We start from the raw sequence: 17,908 nt of genomic DNA, 5'->3' as shown, positions 1-17,908 counted from the left end.
GTGGACTAGGGTGAGGATGTGACCAATTCTGCCCAAAGCTGCCTTCAGAGGATCACACTGGCAGTGAAAACCCTCAGAAATCAGCAAACATCACATGTCAAGGAACTCCTCCCTGGCCCCAGAAGGTCAGGTGTGCAGCGTGTATCAACACCACTGGGTGTGAGTGCACTCTGTCTGCCAACCTGGTTTTTCTCAGGTGTACCAGCATGGAATATTCTTACACTCACACTTAGAGACAGATTTCCTGGACTTAGAAAGCCTCTCACTTTGTCCAGCTCTCATAACCAAGGGCTTTCCTTGAGTCAGGAAGGCGCTGGGTTCACGGGATGCTGGCCTAAGGTAGGTGCCTCCCAACTCTCAGGAACACCTTTTACCCACTGAACAGACATCTCCTTGCATGGGGAAACTGTTTTCAGCTTGGGAGAAGATTTCACACGGTTGCTGTTGGTCTGGACATGCTATTTAGCTCTCCTCGGACTGTCTGCTTTTGTAACCTACAGGAAGAGCCAAGTGGTGAGATTTCCCAAAAAGCTGCAGGCTGCCGACATGTTATCTGGGAACAAAAGCGTGAGCAGTTTCTGACACACTTTCAGGCTAACTGCTGCAGTAGCTCCTTTACTCCACAAATCTGCAAAGAAAATGGCAACCGTGCAGCTGGGGAGCCCTGCTGCTTAACCCTGTCTTCTTGTTTGCAGACACAGCAGCAGCAATCCCTGCAAAAGGCAGTTACTCACTGGGAAACTCAATCAGGGGGCCCGGTTGCATGCTCCCCACCCTGCTTCTCTTCTGGATGCAATGAAAGTTGACACCTGGGGATCTACAATCTGCCAACACGTTCTGGGGTCCTCCGGCAGCAGCACCAGGAGCTGCTGTCTGGTGCTCAGAACTGCCTGGGCTGGTCCAGGGTTTGCCTGTTGCCAGGCATGAGGCACCTTCTCTGCTCTCCCCTGTGGCTTCTCGGGCTCAGACACTTGCTTCCCATGCACCTCTTCCTGCCAGATGACTCACAATACCTTTACGTCCATATCTATTATCCCAGGGATTCAGCTGACTTACCCAGAAAGCAAATGGGTCCTGGGTGTGTGAGATAGTCCACTACAGAGGCAAAATACATTGGGTTTCATGAAATAAAGACATAGGGCCAGAGAGGTGGCTCAGAGGGAGAAAGACACTTGCCTTTCATAGTTCAGCTATGGAGGTTCAGAAAGCCTACCTCATCATTTCCCCAGGTCAAGCAGCCTTCTGTGCATGAATTCATAGTATCTTATCTAGGAGGCTGACAGATACAGAATGTCTATTTACAGCAAGGACCACCACTTTCTGGCAGCAAAAATGCTGCCATCTGCGTGGTTCCTAGAACCTAAGTAAAATTCAGAGAAGCCACATCTGTCAAAATACAGACCCATGAGACAGAGGCTTGAGGGAAAATGTCTAAGTCAGAGACCAGAAAGCCTCGTGTGTCCCCTCCTAAACAGGTTTCTGTTTCCTTAAACTCTTTACAGACTCCCACCCAGTCTTTCAGATTCATGGACACCAATGAGGCACTCTGTTTTCCTTGGCTTTCATTCATGACACTGAGGCCTATACTGTCCTTTGACTTTTGGCTTTCATTCACAACACTGAATGCTGTCTTATACTTTGACTTCGGATCTTTCGGCTTTGATCTAGAAACATCACGATCTTTATAGAAAGTCAAGTTCACCCAGGATGTATGGGCACGGTGCCAACAACAGCAGCTCAGCTGACATTTGCTGCACAGCGAGCATAGTAATAGATACTTTGTTCATTACCTACTTTCTCTAAGGTGTCTGTGATAGGCTGGCCAGGTGAATACTCAGCCCTGTCTTCCAGAGAGAAGTAACTTATGCACTTGGACTTTGTCATCTGGACTACAGAGCAATACTGGCCTCCAGGAGTGACCTCCTCACCTCCAGGGGGCATCTCAATTGGAACCCTGGACTGACACAGGGGTCATGAGCACTTCCTTAGTTTGCATTGTGTCCCTTAGACATCAAATGATGATCTTGGGGGAATACCAACACAAGACAGCCAATGAGAACTCAGAGGCCAACAGCCCCACTCTATGCTCAGAGTGCAGCACTGTGTAAAACATATGAGGTGTGCCAAAAAGACAAGGCACTCAGCACGAGATACACATGAAGTTCTACCCTTTCACTGTAGGGGGCGCCACAGGGGCCCACCGTTCTCTCTCCAGGCTGTCCTGAACTGTGTGAGTTTCCCTATGAATAAACAAATGGGATCATTTCTATAATTTTCTATGTGAATCAGATTCTGGAGGCAAACAAGGCCTTCGGTGTGCACTGATGAAGGAGATAAACGGTGGTTGGATGCCATTTCACTCAGCCGAGCTTCTGATTTCTCGCATATAACTCAAAAATTTTAATGAACAAAAGCAAACAGAAAATTGCTTGAGTTGATATGAACAAGAAGAAAATAAAGGGCCTGGGAAGATGGCAGAGGGCTTGAGTTCAGATCCACAGCTCCCCACACATCTGTAACACCAGAGCTAGACTTGCCAGCAAGCTCCAGGTTCAGTGAGAGACTGAACTCACTGACTCAGTAAAACAAGACGGAGAGCGAGAGGAAGGCACCTGGCCTCAACCTCCAGCCTCCACACATATACACGCGTGTACACACACGGATACAGAGAAGAAGATGAGCATGGTGTGTAACTCAGTAGTAGGGCATTCTCCTCACATGAGCTTGGTTTGCTCTCTGGCCTCACAGAGGAAAAGGAAGTGAAGGAAGCAATCCCAGAGAACCCAAACCTCATTCCGAGCATTCCGATGCCCTCCATTAACCCCAGGGAACCACTGTGCTGTCAACAATGACTTTATTGAGCATCTACAGGGCGCAGAGCATTGTACATAGCTTGATGTGGCCAACCCCTCTGCAACGGCGTCCTTCATTCTTCATCCTGCAGGTTTCCTTCCTGTGCTCCACGGAGCAGGGCAGGTAGCCTCTGCACGGTGCTTGCTGTGATAGGTCACAGCATGGACTGTACCACCTGTTTTCCCCACCATCCCGGAAACTCCTTGTGGATGGAGCTTTTTCCACCTCTGTAACCTTGATGACCGAATACACGTTTGCTAGGTAGCTGGGTGAATGAAGACCAAGGATCCTTCCATTCCCGAGTTTGCACTGGGTGGAAAAGGCACAAAGGCAGAGGGGCGGAATCCGAAAACATGGCCGGCACAGACCGGAAGTACAGTTCTGTGAGTGACAGAGTCCGCCAACATCCCCCAAGGGCCTGAGAACAGAATGAAGACAGGGCTCAGCCTCCTAAACTCCCACCCCAGAACCCCATGTAACCTACTGGGAATGGACCAGCAGCCCAGTGACCTGGAGGACTTCAGAGCCACGTGCGGCTCGTTCCAGTGACTCCCAGGCCCCACCAACAAGATACTCCAGAATGAAGGGTCTCAGTCCTCTAACCTGAAGGATATATGTTTGTCTTATTATCCTTTCCCATATTTAAAAAAAAAGCCACACAAAAATAAATAACCAGACATCTGAATATGGGGAGGGGGCAGTTCCAATGGTTCCCTAAGGGGGCCCAGATGCCATGGGTGTCCTCTTAGGGCCTCTCAGAATGCAAATATTCATTAAAAGGGAAGAGGGCCATATGAGATGCAGTCTCGCGTGGATTTCTCGCATTTCATTAACCTGCCAAATTCAACTGATGATACAGAGTCTAGAGTCTTTGGCAGGCGATAAAATCCTACTTACACTCAGGGGGCACACCTGTGTGATGGGGCTAACAAAATCAAGTCTACAATCTCCTTGTGCCTCTGAGACCTAAAATAAAATACGAGGGTTTAGCCAGATTGCTTCCCTGGCAACTTCTGAGAGTCCCTTTTTTGACCCATCAGTGCCAACTCAAGCCCTAGCACTCCCATTTACACAGAGAAAACTCCTGGCAAATGCTGCTCTGAGTCTTTAAACCGTGGGCATCTACCCGAATGAGGTCCGTGGTCCAGACTCCAAATTACGGTCGCATGGAAGTCTGCAGGCTGCTAGGCCTCTCTGGCGCAACTCAAATAATCATCTGCAAAACTTGGTTCCTGCTCCACTCAGGGTCTCATGTGCCCCCAGCTCTCCCGGACAGCTGATGTCCTGTTCCCTTCCTGCTTTCTTTCTAGACTCCTAGTCCGTACAACTAACTTCCGGCCAACCGGTACAGCCCCCAGGTAAGTCCACACTTGGTCCTTTCCTTCTTCACAGCAACTCTCTGGAACACTCAGAAAAATACTAGACAATCCAGTCCCACTGTGGGAACGCTTGGTTCCCACAAAGCAGGTCTGGTTCCCTTTGTTATAATTTTTAGCGCAAGATTTAAAATTACAAGTGATCGATCAAATCAGGAATAAGCTCTCAAATTTAGCTAGCATTAATGGAGGGCTTATATTTGTTTTAGTCTCAAATACACTATAAAAATAGTGGTCTAAGAGACAAGGATTTTTAAATATGTACATATAATATATTTCTGCCCGACATGGCCAGAATATGTTTCATCTTGTCTATTACCTAGATAGTTTTAACAATCATTTCAGGAGAGAAGTCAGAGTGCTTTATGGTATGGAGGACTCATTTGATGCATTAGATGTCGCAAAATATGAAGTTTCATATTATTAGATTAACATGCAAATCTTTGTGTTTAACACTGTCAACCAGAGATTTAAAGTAAGTCGATGAAGCCTCCCTAAGAATGCCCTCGGACACAGCACCTGCTTACTGCTGTCTCCTTTCCATTCTACACCTGGAGAGACCTGTCTTAGCCTAATGAGGGTTTTATTCAAATTTTATTATGCCATATTTGGCATAAGAATTGTGATTTAGCAGAACTCAACTTTTGGAGAAAATGAAAACCAAACAAGCCCTTGAGAACAAGTAAAGGTCAAACTCGCAGCAGAGGCTGCGTCTGTAGGGAGGGGTTTCAGTGGAGCCGTCACTGGCACATTGCCAGGATTGGTTGGGTCAGAGAGGAACAGAAGGAGATGCAAAGAGACTGGACAGCAATGTTCAGATCATTTGTCTTAAATCTCTAAGAGCATTTGGAGGCACAAGATTCTTTTTCCACCTCTCGTAACTTTTAATGCCATCTTCTCCCCCTTTGTGTTTAGTTTCCTATCAAGCCTGGGTCAGCCCGGGTGTGGTCATAGCACAGGGCTGAAGTTAACACAGTCAGGGAACGCTTGTATGGATAACTGCAGTGGGCAGTAGACCATGACTCCGAACCTACCCTGAACATTGCTCTGAGATCAAATCTAAACTGTGCCAAACTCCTTTGCAGAAAAAGACAACCCATCCCCCCAGGTGAACATAACACCACAGAAACCCACTGTAAAAACAGACCACTCTAGCTCCCTATTGAAAAATAATGAGATTTACCACAACGGACACTAGGATGTGTTCGAGTTATAAAACTCCCCAGAATTGTCAAAAGTAACCTTGTAGCCAACCCGCTTGAAGATACTAAAAACAACCTGAAACAGGCCACCCATGGTGCCAAAAGCAGTGCCACAGAGGAGGGAGAGAATGCCACCCAGGCCCACAGCAATGTCCCTGCACACGACAGGAATGGCCCCCATGGTGTACACAGGGAAACTGGCTACATCCACAAGCACTCGGAGAGGAATGCTCAGAGCCCGGCAGACAGTCTTCAGCAGACAGCAGAGGATTCGCAGAAGGGCCCTGATGACTTTGGCCACAACCTTGAGCACTTTCCAGGGAATGCCCACCAACTCGTGTCCAATGGCCACGAGATAGGACACAGTGGCTGCGCCCAGACGGTACAGACAACTCTCAATGCCGTTTATCACCTGCTTGGCAACAAACCAAAGGAGATGGAATATATTCCTTAAGACTGTCATCACAAGGTAATAAATTAACTGGAAAAGTTTGATGAATGGGGTCAAAAGGAAACCAAGAACGTTCCCCAGAAAGCTGCCTCCTCCCTCTGGTGCTTCTGGGGACGGCAGGGCAGACCTCTGGCTTTGGGCACTGGCGAGGGGACTTGTGCTCTCTTGAGACTGCAGAGACCGCTCCTCATCTTGGACTTGGTTGACCACTTCCAGAATCTTCTTCATCTTCTCTGTGTCTTGCTCCATCTCCCCACAGTTGTCCCGGAACAACTGAGGTTTCTGAGGAAGCAGCTTCTCAAGGTCTCTCACCATAATATCTTCTATGATATCACCGGCCTGGGTGTGCTTGGTGAAGCCCATGGCCCAGCCTCCTCCAGGGACGTCACAGCAGGCTGCCAGCCAGACGAATTCTGGGATAGTCACTCTGCCCTTCACTCTGTAGTCTGAGGGGATGGCACCTGTGATGATGTACAGGTCTTGGCCATCGCCACAGTGTGGGATCAAGGCTCGGTCCATGAGGCTGTCAAGATTCATGTGCCACCGTTCCCGGAAAGACTGGGTCATTGGAACGGAATTTGTGAGTGGGAATGTGGGCATCTTGAGGTCACTGCTAAGGAGGAATGGGTACAGCTGTCCGATTTCATAGTCAGAGTCGAGATAGTCTGCATTCAAGGCTTGCTTGCTTCCCAGATTGTTCACGGAGGCGACAGCATCAGCCTCTTCGATTACCTCCTCAAGGGTGCTGTCGGGGTCATCAATCTGAAAGGAGAAGACAGTGCTGAGATGGGCCCTGCTCACAGTACCTGAACCCTTGCCAAAGCTCCAGGGAGATCCTACTCTCTGCCGTGTCCAGCCCTTGAGTTTTTGCTCATGACATGGTTCTTACACACACACACACACACACACACACACACACACACACACACACACACACTTCATTCTCGTATCCCTCAGTGCTGGTATTTGAAGGCATCCTCAAATAGGATACATCCTGCTTCATGTTTTATCCTTGCTCCACCCTACACAGTCATGATGACTTCTCTCAATGCATGCAGGTGCACATGGCGAGGCATGCACAAGCATGCACATGCATGTGGCATCGGAGAACAATCTTGAGTGTCATTCCAAAGCCATCTGCCTTTGAAGAAAAGTTATTAACTTACATAGAATTTGGTTTCATTGTGGCATTTTTGGAATAAAATTCAATTTTGTTGTTCCTCTTCCAGGCCTGGGTTTTGTTTGTTAGTTGGTTTGGTTTTTAAAAACTTAAACAGAACAATTGATTGTATGTTATGTGTTTTGTGGGAAGGTATGTGCAGGTGTGTGCAGATGGCACAAAGGCCAGAAGAGGGCATCAGATCTCTCATCAGGCTCCTAGAGCTGGGTTTACAGGGAGCTATAAGCTGCCCATTATAGGGCTCTCGGGAAGAGTAGCAAGTGCTCTAACCACTGAGTGACACACATACACACACACACACACACACACACACACACACACACACACCGCAGTAAACCTTGTTTTTTTTTGTTTTTTTTTTTTGAGTCACGGCTTCTCATTAACCTGGAGCTCACTGATCAAGCTAGGCTGACTGGCCATTAAGCCGCAGAAATTTGCTTGTCCCTATCTCCCTTGCTCTGGGACCCTCAGCCCAAGCTGTCACACCTGGTATCTTTAATATAGGCTCGGAGATCAAATTCAGGTCCTCGTGCTCATTCTGAATAAACTGTTCTGGCTCAGCCATTTCCCCAGACCTGACTCTTCTTTCTTTTTTTTTTTTTTTCCATTTGCTGAGACTGAGCCCAAAAGATCAAGCGTGGGTCCTTTCAACCCCTATCCTGTGTTATTCTTTTTTTAATTCCTTCCACTTTCAGCTTAGCTGATCCTCGAAGTAATTGTTCCACAAAGCTGACTATGGTTAACAAGCCAATCAATATATGTGTTATATATCAATTATAATATATAGTTGTATCTTTTCTTATACAAGATGCTTTTGTAGTTCAACAGGATAACATATACACACATAGACGCACACATACACATAGAGATAAATGCTAAATAGATACATAGATAAATGACAGACAGATAATATATAGATAGATAGACAGACAATAGTCACTTTGCTAATCCAAAGGACAAAAGAATGCTGGGTTAAGGAATACATTTATTCTTTCCCAAAGTAGACTGTGCTTTGGTTGGAGGACCCGGCCCAAGGTCTTGTGGACTTTCTGCTTACCTTTAGGCCCAGAGAACATCATAGTGACAGTGCTTATAACAACGGGGGCTTGAACAAAAATTGAAAATGTAAAGTAAATAGTAATATATCCCTTAAACATCTCAAACCCTTGGAAAACCGCTTGCAGCTCTTGGAGTTTGTGGCGTGGAAGCACGCGCTGTGATAGTGAAAGCTAAGGCAAAGTGTATCAGAGGTCGGGCTAGAGAGACGGCTGGGCGTGCTGCACGGGCTGCTTTGGCACGGGCTGCTCTGCAGAGACTTAGCTCCCGGCACCCACTCAGTGGTGTTGGCTCGGCCCATCTGTAACTCCAGTTCCAGGGGATCCGGTGCCTTCTTCTGGACTCTGAGTGCACCAGGTATGCATGTGGTACACATAGATACATGCAGAAAAACACTCTTACACACAAAATAAAAATAAATTTTAAAAAGTCATAATTTTGCTTAAAAGCACAAAACTACCCAATCTAAAAATTATCCAAAACACCCTCAGCCCCAGTTGTTTGATTCCTGGAGAGTTAACAGGTCCTTCTATCACCCCTACCAACAAATCAAAACAAATCTCTCCTTGCTAACTATCACCCTAATATTGGAGTCCATCTCCTAAACCACCTTCAAATCTCCAGTACAGTCAAGGCCAGGGGGCTTTGTTGCCTTCCCATCTAGGTCAAGCTGATATGTGTTTGGCCAGCTCTGCTGTGGCCTTTCATAGCGTGGCCTTCAGACATGTGTGTATGCACAGGGCAAGTGCTGGTGAGGACAAATCAGGCTGGCAAGAAGCAAGAAGATCTGATGGAGCCTCCTGGAGCTCTCTGTAGGCTGACCCTACCTTGTCACTCCATCCTCCCCTAGCCCAAGAAGCAATGCATCTAGATGCTCCCCCTACCCACCCCATCCCTGATAGGAGGGAGATAAGGAGCTCATTCATTTTGCAAGGCCTTTGTCTCCATTTTCTTACAGCTGAAAGATACACCCCAGGAAACAGTAGCTACGCTGCTGAATCAGGAGATCAAGACATAGCCAAGCCAGGCTCTCTGGGGCCGGGTGGAAGGGCCACAGGCTTTAAGATGCCTTCCTGGATTCATTCTCTCGGGTGTTCTGTCTGTACTGACGCTGCTGCAGTGTCTTTAGCTTGAGCGGAAGTCCGGAGGTGACTTCCGGTTATCACGTTGGCAGAGCACAGACAGCATGCTGGTGTCTTCAATGCAAGAGCCACCCAGGGATAGACCGCAGGTCTAGGACATGCCCAGAGAAGTGGGCTTCTTAGATGCTGAAGGAGAAAGGCTAAAGAGAGGGGAGAGGAGGGTGAAGAGTAGAGAGGTACAGGGCATAAACGTCCTGGTACTGGGGAGAAACCAGGACTGGCCTGATTCACTTGCAAACTGCAAGCTGGCCCCCCAGCTGCCACAATCACAGGGGCTCCACAGAGGACACTGACTGTGGTGCCTCTGCTTTTGTTCTGGCCACATAGGGGTCACTGCTCCCCACAATTCCAGGGTCTTTGCAGAGCTGGCTAATTTAACTTTTCTTGGGTTTCCATGCATTTTATCCTTCCAATGAACCCATAATTTCAGAAGAAAACAAGAAGCTTTATCTATGAAGCATACACGATCTCCCGAAAGGGGTGCAGAGCCCATAAAGCTGTACCATTTATTTAGGTCCTGTGTCATTCACTGTGAGCATCACACTGTCAGGGGACTGATGGGCTATGGCTTTGATCGGAAGGTTTGCTGTCTTTTGCTTTTCTGTCCGCACTTTCTAGGTACATGGAGAGCAGATATTCTTGCACTACAGTGATATTAAATGGTAAAGGAGCCCATGAAAACCTCAGCAAAATTCTTCACAGACCTCAAAAGAACAGTACTCAACTTCATATGGAAAAGTAAAAAAAACCAAGGGTAGCCAAAACAATCCTGTACAACAGAAGAATCCCTGACTTCAAACTCTACTACAGAGCTACAGTACTGAACATAACCTGGTATTGGCATAAGAACAGACAGGAGAACCAATGGAACCAAATCAAAGACCCATATATTAATCCACACACCTTCGAACACCTGATATTTGACAAAGAAGCAAAAAATATCAAATGGAAAAGAAAGCATATTTAACAAATGGTGCTGACATAACTGGATATCAACATGTAGAAGAATGAAAATAGACACATATCACCATGCATAAAACTCAAGTTCAAATGGATCAAAGACCTTAACATGAAGCCAGCCACACTAAACCTTATGGAAGAGAAAGTGGGAAGTACACTTGAACGCATTAGCACAGGGAACCACTTTCCAAATAGAACCCCAGCAGCACAGACACTGAGAGAAACAATTAATAAATGGAACCTCCTGAAACTGAGAAGCTTCTGTAAAGCAAACGACACTGTCAACAAGACAAAACAACAGCCTAGAGATGGAAAAGATCTTCACCAACCCCACATCGGCAGAGGTCTGATCTCCAAAATATACAAAGAACTCAAGAAACTGGTCATCAAAAGAACAAATAATCCAATAAAAAAAAATGGAGTGGAGACCTAAACAGAGAACTCTCAACAGAGGAATCTAGAATGGCTGAAAGACACTTAAGAAAATGTTCAGCATCCTTAGTCATCAGAGAAATGCAAATCAAAACAACTCTGAGATTCAATCTTACACCTGTAAGAATGGCCAAGATCAAAAACACTGATGACAACTTATATTGGAGAGGTTGAGGGGAAAAGGGAACACTTCTGCATTGCTGGTGGGAATGCAAGCTGGTACAACCCCTTTGGATGTCAGTGTAGCGATTTCTCAGAAAATTAGAAAACAACCTTCCTCAAGACCCAGTAATACTACTTTTGGGCATATATCCAAAGAATGCTCAATTGTGCCACAAGGACATGTGCCCAATTATGTTCATAGCAGCATTATTTGTCATATCCAGAACCTGGAAAAAAAACTAAATGCCCCTTGATAGAAGAATAGATAAGGAAAATGAGGTACATTTACACAATGGAGTACTACACAGCAGGAAAAAAATAACATCTTGAATTTTGCAAGAAAATAGATGGAGTTAGAAAGCATTATTTTGAGTGAGGTAACCCAGACCCAGAAAGACAATTATCACATGTACTCACTCATAAGTGGTTTTTAAACATAAAGCAAAGAAAACCAACCCACAAATCACAATCCCAGAGAATTTAGACAACAATGAGGACCCTAAGAGAGACATACATAGATCTAATCTACATTGGAAGTAGAAAAAGATCTCCTGAGTAAATTGGGAGCATGGGGACCTTGGAGGAGGATTGAAGAGGGGAGGGGAGAGGCAGGGAGAGGAGCAGAGAAAAATGTAGAGCTCAATAAAAATCAATTTAAAAAAAAAAGAGAACACAGTTAAAGCTGGGCAGTGGTGATGTGTGCCTTTAATTCCAGCATTTAGGAGGCAGAGGCAGATGGATCACTGTGAGTTCAAAGGCATCTCTGTCTACAGAATTAGTTCTAGAACAGCCAGAGCTACACAGAGAACCCCTATCTCGAAAAACTGGAAGAAAAACAAAACAAAAAAGAACTAAAAGGAGACCAAAAGAAGAAAGAAAGGAAGGAAGGAAGAAAGAAAGAAAGAAAGAAAGAAAGAAAGAAAGAAAGAAAGAAAGAAAGAAAGGAACAAAGAAAGAAAGGAACAAAGAAAGAAAGGAACAAAGAAAGAAACAAAGAAAGGAAAAAAGATCCTGAGTTACCAAGGTAAAGGAGATAAACCTTACAGAACTTCACCTTCCTGTGGAGCCTGTTTCCAGTGGACAGAGCCTCTGATTTGGTGGAAGGATAAGAGGCTGGAAACTCAAGAAAGGTTGAAACGACAGATCCCTCAAAGATCTAGGAATTGTGGTATACCCTGGAGATGCTGGAACGAGACACTCTTCCAAAAAGGCCAAGAACACTTTTGTACTCTGTGTTTGAGACTCATCACATCCCAAGTGTGTGAGACCTTGTGGGCCACACTTGACCTGTACCACCAAGGGTGGGCACATCCTTCATGTTGGGTCTTCCTCCGATTCCTGGTGCCTGTCCTTCATGCCTGCAACTTGCACACGGATCATTTGTGACCTCCCTAGCCACCTGCCGCCATCATGAGCTCTAACTGCAGGACCGCCTATTCTCTACTGTGGTTGGAATGTGAAATGTCCCTATGGCTCACGTGTTTGAACACTTAGTTCCCCGCCGGCACCACCATTTGGGGAGGTTATGGAACCTTTGGGATGTAGCGCCTCAATGGAGGAAGTGGATAAGTGTGGGGGGGAGGTCATGGGATTTTATAGCCAGCCTCATTTCTTCTCCCATCTCAGTATCCTCACTGGCCCAGATACTATGAACAAATTCTCACACCACAGCTGAGACACTCCTGTGCCTCACTTTCCCCAACACCATGAACTGTACCTCCAAACTAGAACTAAAATGAACCCTTCTTACCCTCAGCTGCCTCTTGTCTGGCTACTCACACGCAGTGGTGAGGAAAGTGTCTAATTTCCTACTTTAACACTGAAGAGACAAATCTCATTTCTCAACCAGTTTCCACTAAGACAAGGCTATAGAAGGGCTGCCCCGCTCTGTCCCACCAGCAGTACGCCAAATGGAAGAGAGTCGAGCATGCTCTTCCTGCCTGCACAGCCCAAGTGCTCACCACCGTTGGCTTGGTTTGTCTGGTTACGGCCTCAGAACAATGTACTACTATATTCAAATTAATGTGGTTGCTACTATCCAAAATTAAAATAGAAAAGAAAACCCTAGAGAAACCTCCCAAGGTTTATCTAATCCAGTATTAAACTACAGCTAAATAAATAAATGGCAAAGATCTTTTTCAAACATGTAGAGCGCTTCATGGAGACCCCAGCTAGACATGGGCCTGGAGCCTGCCCTTCCTTCCTGTCGGCCTCTTCCCCACAGTTCACATCTCCCCTCTCTGTCTGGTGCAGAGCCAGCCTCCAGTCCGTGGCTCCCCTTCAGCTACCATCTAGCTTACAGTTGTCAGTATATTTTACTTCCTAGAAGTTGTTTCAAGCCAACCCTCCACCAGAGACTTTTAGCTCTCTTTAATAACACACTTGTTTTACAGTTTCCTCAAAGATGTCCTCTCTCATTTGGGTATTTTTGTTGGTTTATTTACTTGTTTATTTTTACGTGTGTGCTGGCGGTGGAACTTAGGTCCTGTGCTTATAGGCTAAGTGCTTGCCACTGAGCGATTCCTGCAGACCCCTAGTCTGTTTGTTTCTGCTAATTGACTTGAGACGGTAGGTAAACCCAAGTGCTTTGCAGCATCGACGGATGGGTGGGTCTACGGGCCCAGTGCATTCGTTGTAAGCAGTGGGATCAACACTAGTCGCTTTTGCCAGGACCCTACAGACTTCACTGACCCTGGACCAGCTTTGCGATGATTTCCTCAGTTCCAGGTGTCTCACGGAGAAAGGAGAACAAAGAAGTTGCTGGCTCTAGGCTGCTCCCTCAGGAGCCTGCCCCTCTCTAGGCCTCTCCCAACCTCCTGGGCAATTCCTCTCACAGCATCACCTTGGCACCTCCAGTCTTGCTGGCCTTAGCAGGACGGCAGCCCTCTCTCAGCTCCCAGTTGTCCCCGGAGAGCCCTGTTCTGCTTCCAGGTCACCAGCACGTAGGCCTTCCTCCCCTGTCCCCAGCATGTTGAAGCCCAGCCCCAGTGGCACCAGTGGCTTTCTTTGCATCACTTTCTCCACCTTTAACATCTTTTTGACACCTAAGAACTTCATTTTTTTTTTGCTCAAATATGAACTCAAAATTTTTAAAATTACACATCTTATGCAAAGTTTATCTGTGTTTTCAGAAGAAGTCCATGCAGGCCTTTGTCTCTTCCTATTTTGCCGGGCTTTCACCATCCCCAAATGTAGCTGAGCCGGGTGTGGAGGGTCACACCTTTAATCCCAGCACTCAGAGGCAGAGGCAGGCAGATCTCTGTGAGTTCAAGGCCAGTCTAGTCTACAAAATGATTTCCAAGACAGTCAGAGCAATGTAAAGAGACCCTGTATAAAAGCAGTGAGAAGTATCTACTTGGCTTAAACCTCTCTTCTCAGACCAGACTCCTCGGCAGTCTGGAATGGTATGAGCTCCTTCTCTGAGCACCTTCTATTATCTGGGCAGTTCCTCAACTGAGGTTTCTTTTCTCAGATGACGGGGGATAAGAAGGACACTATCACCAACAGAGGGGCATGGGAACTCCACACCTTTCCCAAGTCACACTGGGCAGTTTTGGTAACACGTGTTTTTCTAATAATTCTTTTGCATTAACCATTACTCAAAATTAAAAATACTTCAGACTGATTCAAACATTCTTAACATATTCTCTGCCCTGTGGCCCCCTGAAGAGCAGGCGTGTTCTCCACCTCTACAGAGAGTTTAATGATCTGCCTACTGCAAGTGCAGTAAAGGGATGACAACACAGCTCCCTGAAGACAAAGCTAGACCTATGACCAGACTAGGGCTGGTTTCCAGGCTACACCCACCCCCTGACTCGCCCCAGGTTTACTCTGGTTCCCCAGGGGCATCTCTGTAGGGAGCAAACATAAAAACCTCCCTGACTAATCTGCCTCCCAATTGACCTTACCTCTCAGGACTGCTGATGTAATTTGATGCCGTGCCTGTATTTAACAGAATGTTTTTCCCTAAGATCGACATGTTAAATGGGTTTTAGAAGAAGAAGCTGTCTCCATTTTACTAGTCTCCTGCCTCATAACCGTATAATACATTCCTTTTCAAATTTAGTACAAGAGAAAAGGACACTCCTCTCAGCAAGCAGAAGTCTTCCCTTAACAGATAGTAAAAGCTATTTAAGCCTGTGGTATATCTTCTTTGTTTCAGGATTAAATAGTATACCAATTTGTATTATACTCATGTTAGAAAAACAAAGGGTGGATAATTAAGGATCACGAGAAGGGTGGCATCTGTCCGTTAAATAATACTTATCAGGGCTGCACTGTGTGTAAGCCACTGTAGAAGGGACATTGCCACTGGGGATAATAATGACTCACTGTAAGAGTATTATAAACTATTCTGAGAGCTTTACACGTAGTAAATCGATAAGTCCCTCACCTAAATCACAGCTACGTGTTACTTTTATCATCCTTCCATGGAAAGATCTGAGGTGTTGGTGAGTGGGTAGATTGTCCAAGATTGACACCACAGTTGGTATGTGGGGGGGGGGGGGGATCAGGGTGCGACCTTGGGAAGTCCCGCCCCAGAGCCAAAGTTCCCACTCTCTACTTTCTATGCCTTCAAATAGTCCTCCCTGAGGGAGGTCAGATCTATTTAAGGAGAAGAGATGCAGATGCTTGCAGCCTTAAGAGAGTCCAGAGAAAACAGCCCGCACAGTTTGTAACAGATGCTAGACATGAGGGAGTCAGACAGAGGGTAATCAAGAAGGAAAGGCATGAATGCAGGAAGACTGTTTTTTTGCTTTGTTTTTCAGCAGAAACAAAATATAAAGTGGGAGTTGGGAGACAGAGGACCACAAATCAGTGAAACCAAAGGTCAACAAAGACTTAGCCCAATTTCCTTACTAAGAGTTGGGAGCAGAAACAAGCAGCCTGGGAATTGAATTCTGAGGAGGAAAAAAGTATAAAGCTTATTAGAAGGAGGGGACAGGAATCAGAAGAATCTGGGGAACACACATGCTGCCATTCCCTCCCCTGCACTCTGAGGTAGGCACGGTGATCGCTGGAAAAACTGAAACCCCGAGAGTGGCAGGTACAAAGTCATTCAATTGGAATGTGGACAAGCCAAGGATCAAGCCCAGTTTACCCAGTTCCAATGCTCCAATGGCATGCCGGGAGCAGCTCCAAGCCTTTCAGGCAAGGAAGGAAATTCTGAGAGACACACTGCAACCTCTGTAAAGACAGGAAGGGGCAAGATTCACTTGGAAGGCAGAGACAGAGCCGTAAGGAGAATCAGTCACCAAGTGTCCTGTCCAAAGCAAAGAAAGGGGAAGCTACGCCTAGGCGCGAACCACAGTGTGGAAGCAGGAGGATGGGGGCGGGGGACAAGGGCCGCAGTGACTGGAGATCCGTCCTGAGGGCTCAGGAATGAGGGCAGTGGGGGAAAGACGTGGAATACAGGTGAGAGGGGCTACAGACGCTGACTTCAGTCTGAGGACCCTGTAAGTCAAGACAGGAAGGATGGCATCAAATGGTAGGATGAGGGTTTCCTGAAGGGGCCGGCGAAGGTGGACTTCCGCCCCAGGACAAATGGGATTGGGAAGTTAGAGCCACTTGGGTCTCATCTTAGGGCTGGTCCCTAACAGCCAGAGAGCAACGAGCAAGGAACATTGAGTTTATATAGCCTAGACGCTAAAAATCAGTAGGCTTCAAATCCATGCAAACCTCTAGGGCCGGAGCCATGGAAAGTTAGCACACGGAGCTCGTCACCCATTGGGTCTTGGAAGGGAGCTGCCCTCTGGTAGGATGCGCCTTAGGAGCACACGGCAGAGCCGTGGGGCTCAAATCGATGACAGTGCTCTCTAGCCAGCTCCACTCCTGTTTTCTCCTGCTCGTCTTCCAGATGGGCCCATGCTGCCTTTGCATGGCTCAGAGATAAAGCAGGTACAAAGGTCTCTGTGGAGCCAGGTATCCCAGCTAAGCCTTCCCAAACCAGCCAAGGGACTGAACCAGAAGACAAAGAAATGAGAGCAATTCTTAAAGTCAGAGGAGGGTGACATTCTGTACCCAAATGGACAGGAGACTGTGGAGAGTTCTAGGGGTGGCTGAAAGGGGGAAAGGGGATAGTCTTTAACGTGTTACTAGGATCAGCTTCAAAGAGCATGGACAGTGCATACACATGCATATGTACACACTCACACTGCACACACGTACACACACATATGTGCACATTCCTCTGCCCCATACACATGGGTACATGCACATACATGTACACCAGGGTATTTGAAAGTCAAGAAGAAAGTCAGAGAGGGGAGCTGAGCGTTGGCTCCTAGGCGTTGGGCCTGGCATTTTTACATTCTGGTAGTTTGGTCTACTGTCTAACTTCTGTCTGCCTGCATCAAAATGAAGAGTCTTTCTGTGCAGCAGGTCCAGGGGGGCAGGAGATCATGGTATTGAGGGAACAAAAGGAATGAAGAACCAGGAGGGTGGTATGAGGAGCCGGCCCAGGCTGAGGGAAAGCTCTCCTGAGAGGAGGGAGGATCCGGGACTGATGTGGATGGGGGACGTGGCGGTCAGCATCGCCACCGCAACATCCAGGACAGAGCACAAGGAGAACGTCAGGTCACCGGCCTGGGGAAGAAAGGCTGTTCCAGTCTCAGGTGGCAGAGGCAAGCACGGTCCACTGTGATGGAAGCTGGCATGCGTGGTGGCAGAGACCAGGGGCACACAATACGAGGCTGGGCAGCTTTAGCATTCATTTACTGCAAATGAAAAGAAGCTGTGTCTGGCGATGAATAACAGCAAAAAAATAAGCACAAAAAATAAAATAAAAAAAACAAGAAAAACAACGTTCTGGAAAGAGTTTCTGTGCCTGGAGAGACTGATGGGCAGACTGTAATTTCTTTACTGTGGAAAGACTGGAATTGTTTAAGGCTCAGAGGCCAATTACTTTATCCTGGACTGCGCTAGCCTTCTAAAAAGCAGCCGTTCCCTGTCCCACTCTGTATCTGAACTAACGTCTCGTGATAACAAATAAAAACCTCTTAGAAGATATTAGAATAGCAGAACATTAGCATCTTGGATCTGGAGAAAAGCTTCCTCCATCTTGATGCGCCTGCCTCTTTGGTGGACCCAGCAAT

At 46.7% G+C, this 17,908-nt stretch overlaps 1 protein-coding gene across 1 annotated transcript in view; it reads right to left on the bottom strand.

Annotated features, from left to right (window-relative positions):
• Positions 1 to 2,837: 2,837 nt before the first annotated feature.
• The window catches only part of Endod1 (endonuclease domain containing 1), a 31,835-nt gene continuing 16,764 nt past the window's right edge, over positions 2,838 to 17,908 (bottom strand). The window contains exon 2 of the mRNA XM_048433624.3: positions 2,838 to 6,644. Within this exon, the coding sequence (XP_048289581.3) occupies positions 5,424 to 6,644 (1,221 nt within the window). The 3' untranslated portion in view covers positions 2,838 to 5,423. The remainder of the gene's footprint in view (positions 6,645 to 17,908) is intronic.

Source organism: Myodes glareolus, chromosome 4, assembly GCF_982192425.1.
Source record: "Myodes glareolus chromosome 4, mMyoGla1.1, whole genome shotgun sequence".
In the NCBI taxonomy this organism is placed as follows: domain Eukaryota; kingdom Metazoa; phylum Chordata; class Mammalia; order Rodentia; family Cricetidae; genus Myodes; species Myodes glareolus.
The sequence above is the reverse complement of the archived record's forward strand: the minus strand, read 5'-3'. Positions and strand labels throughout refer to the sequence as shown.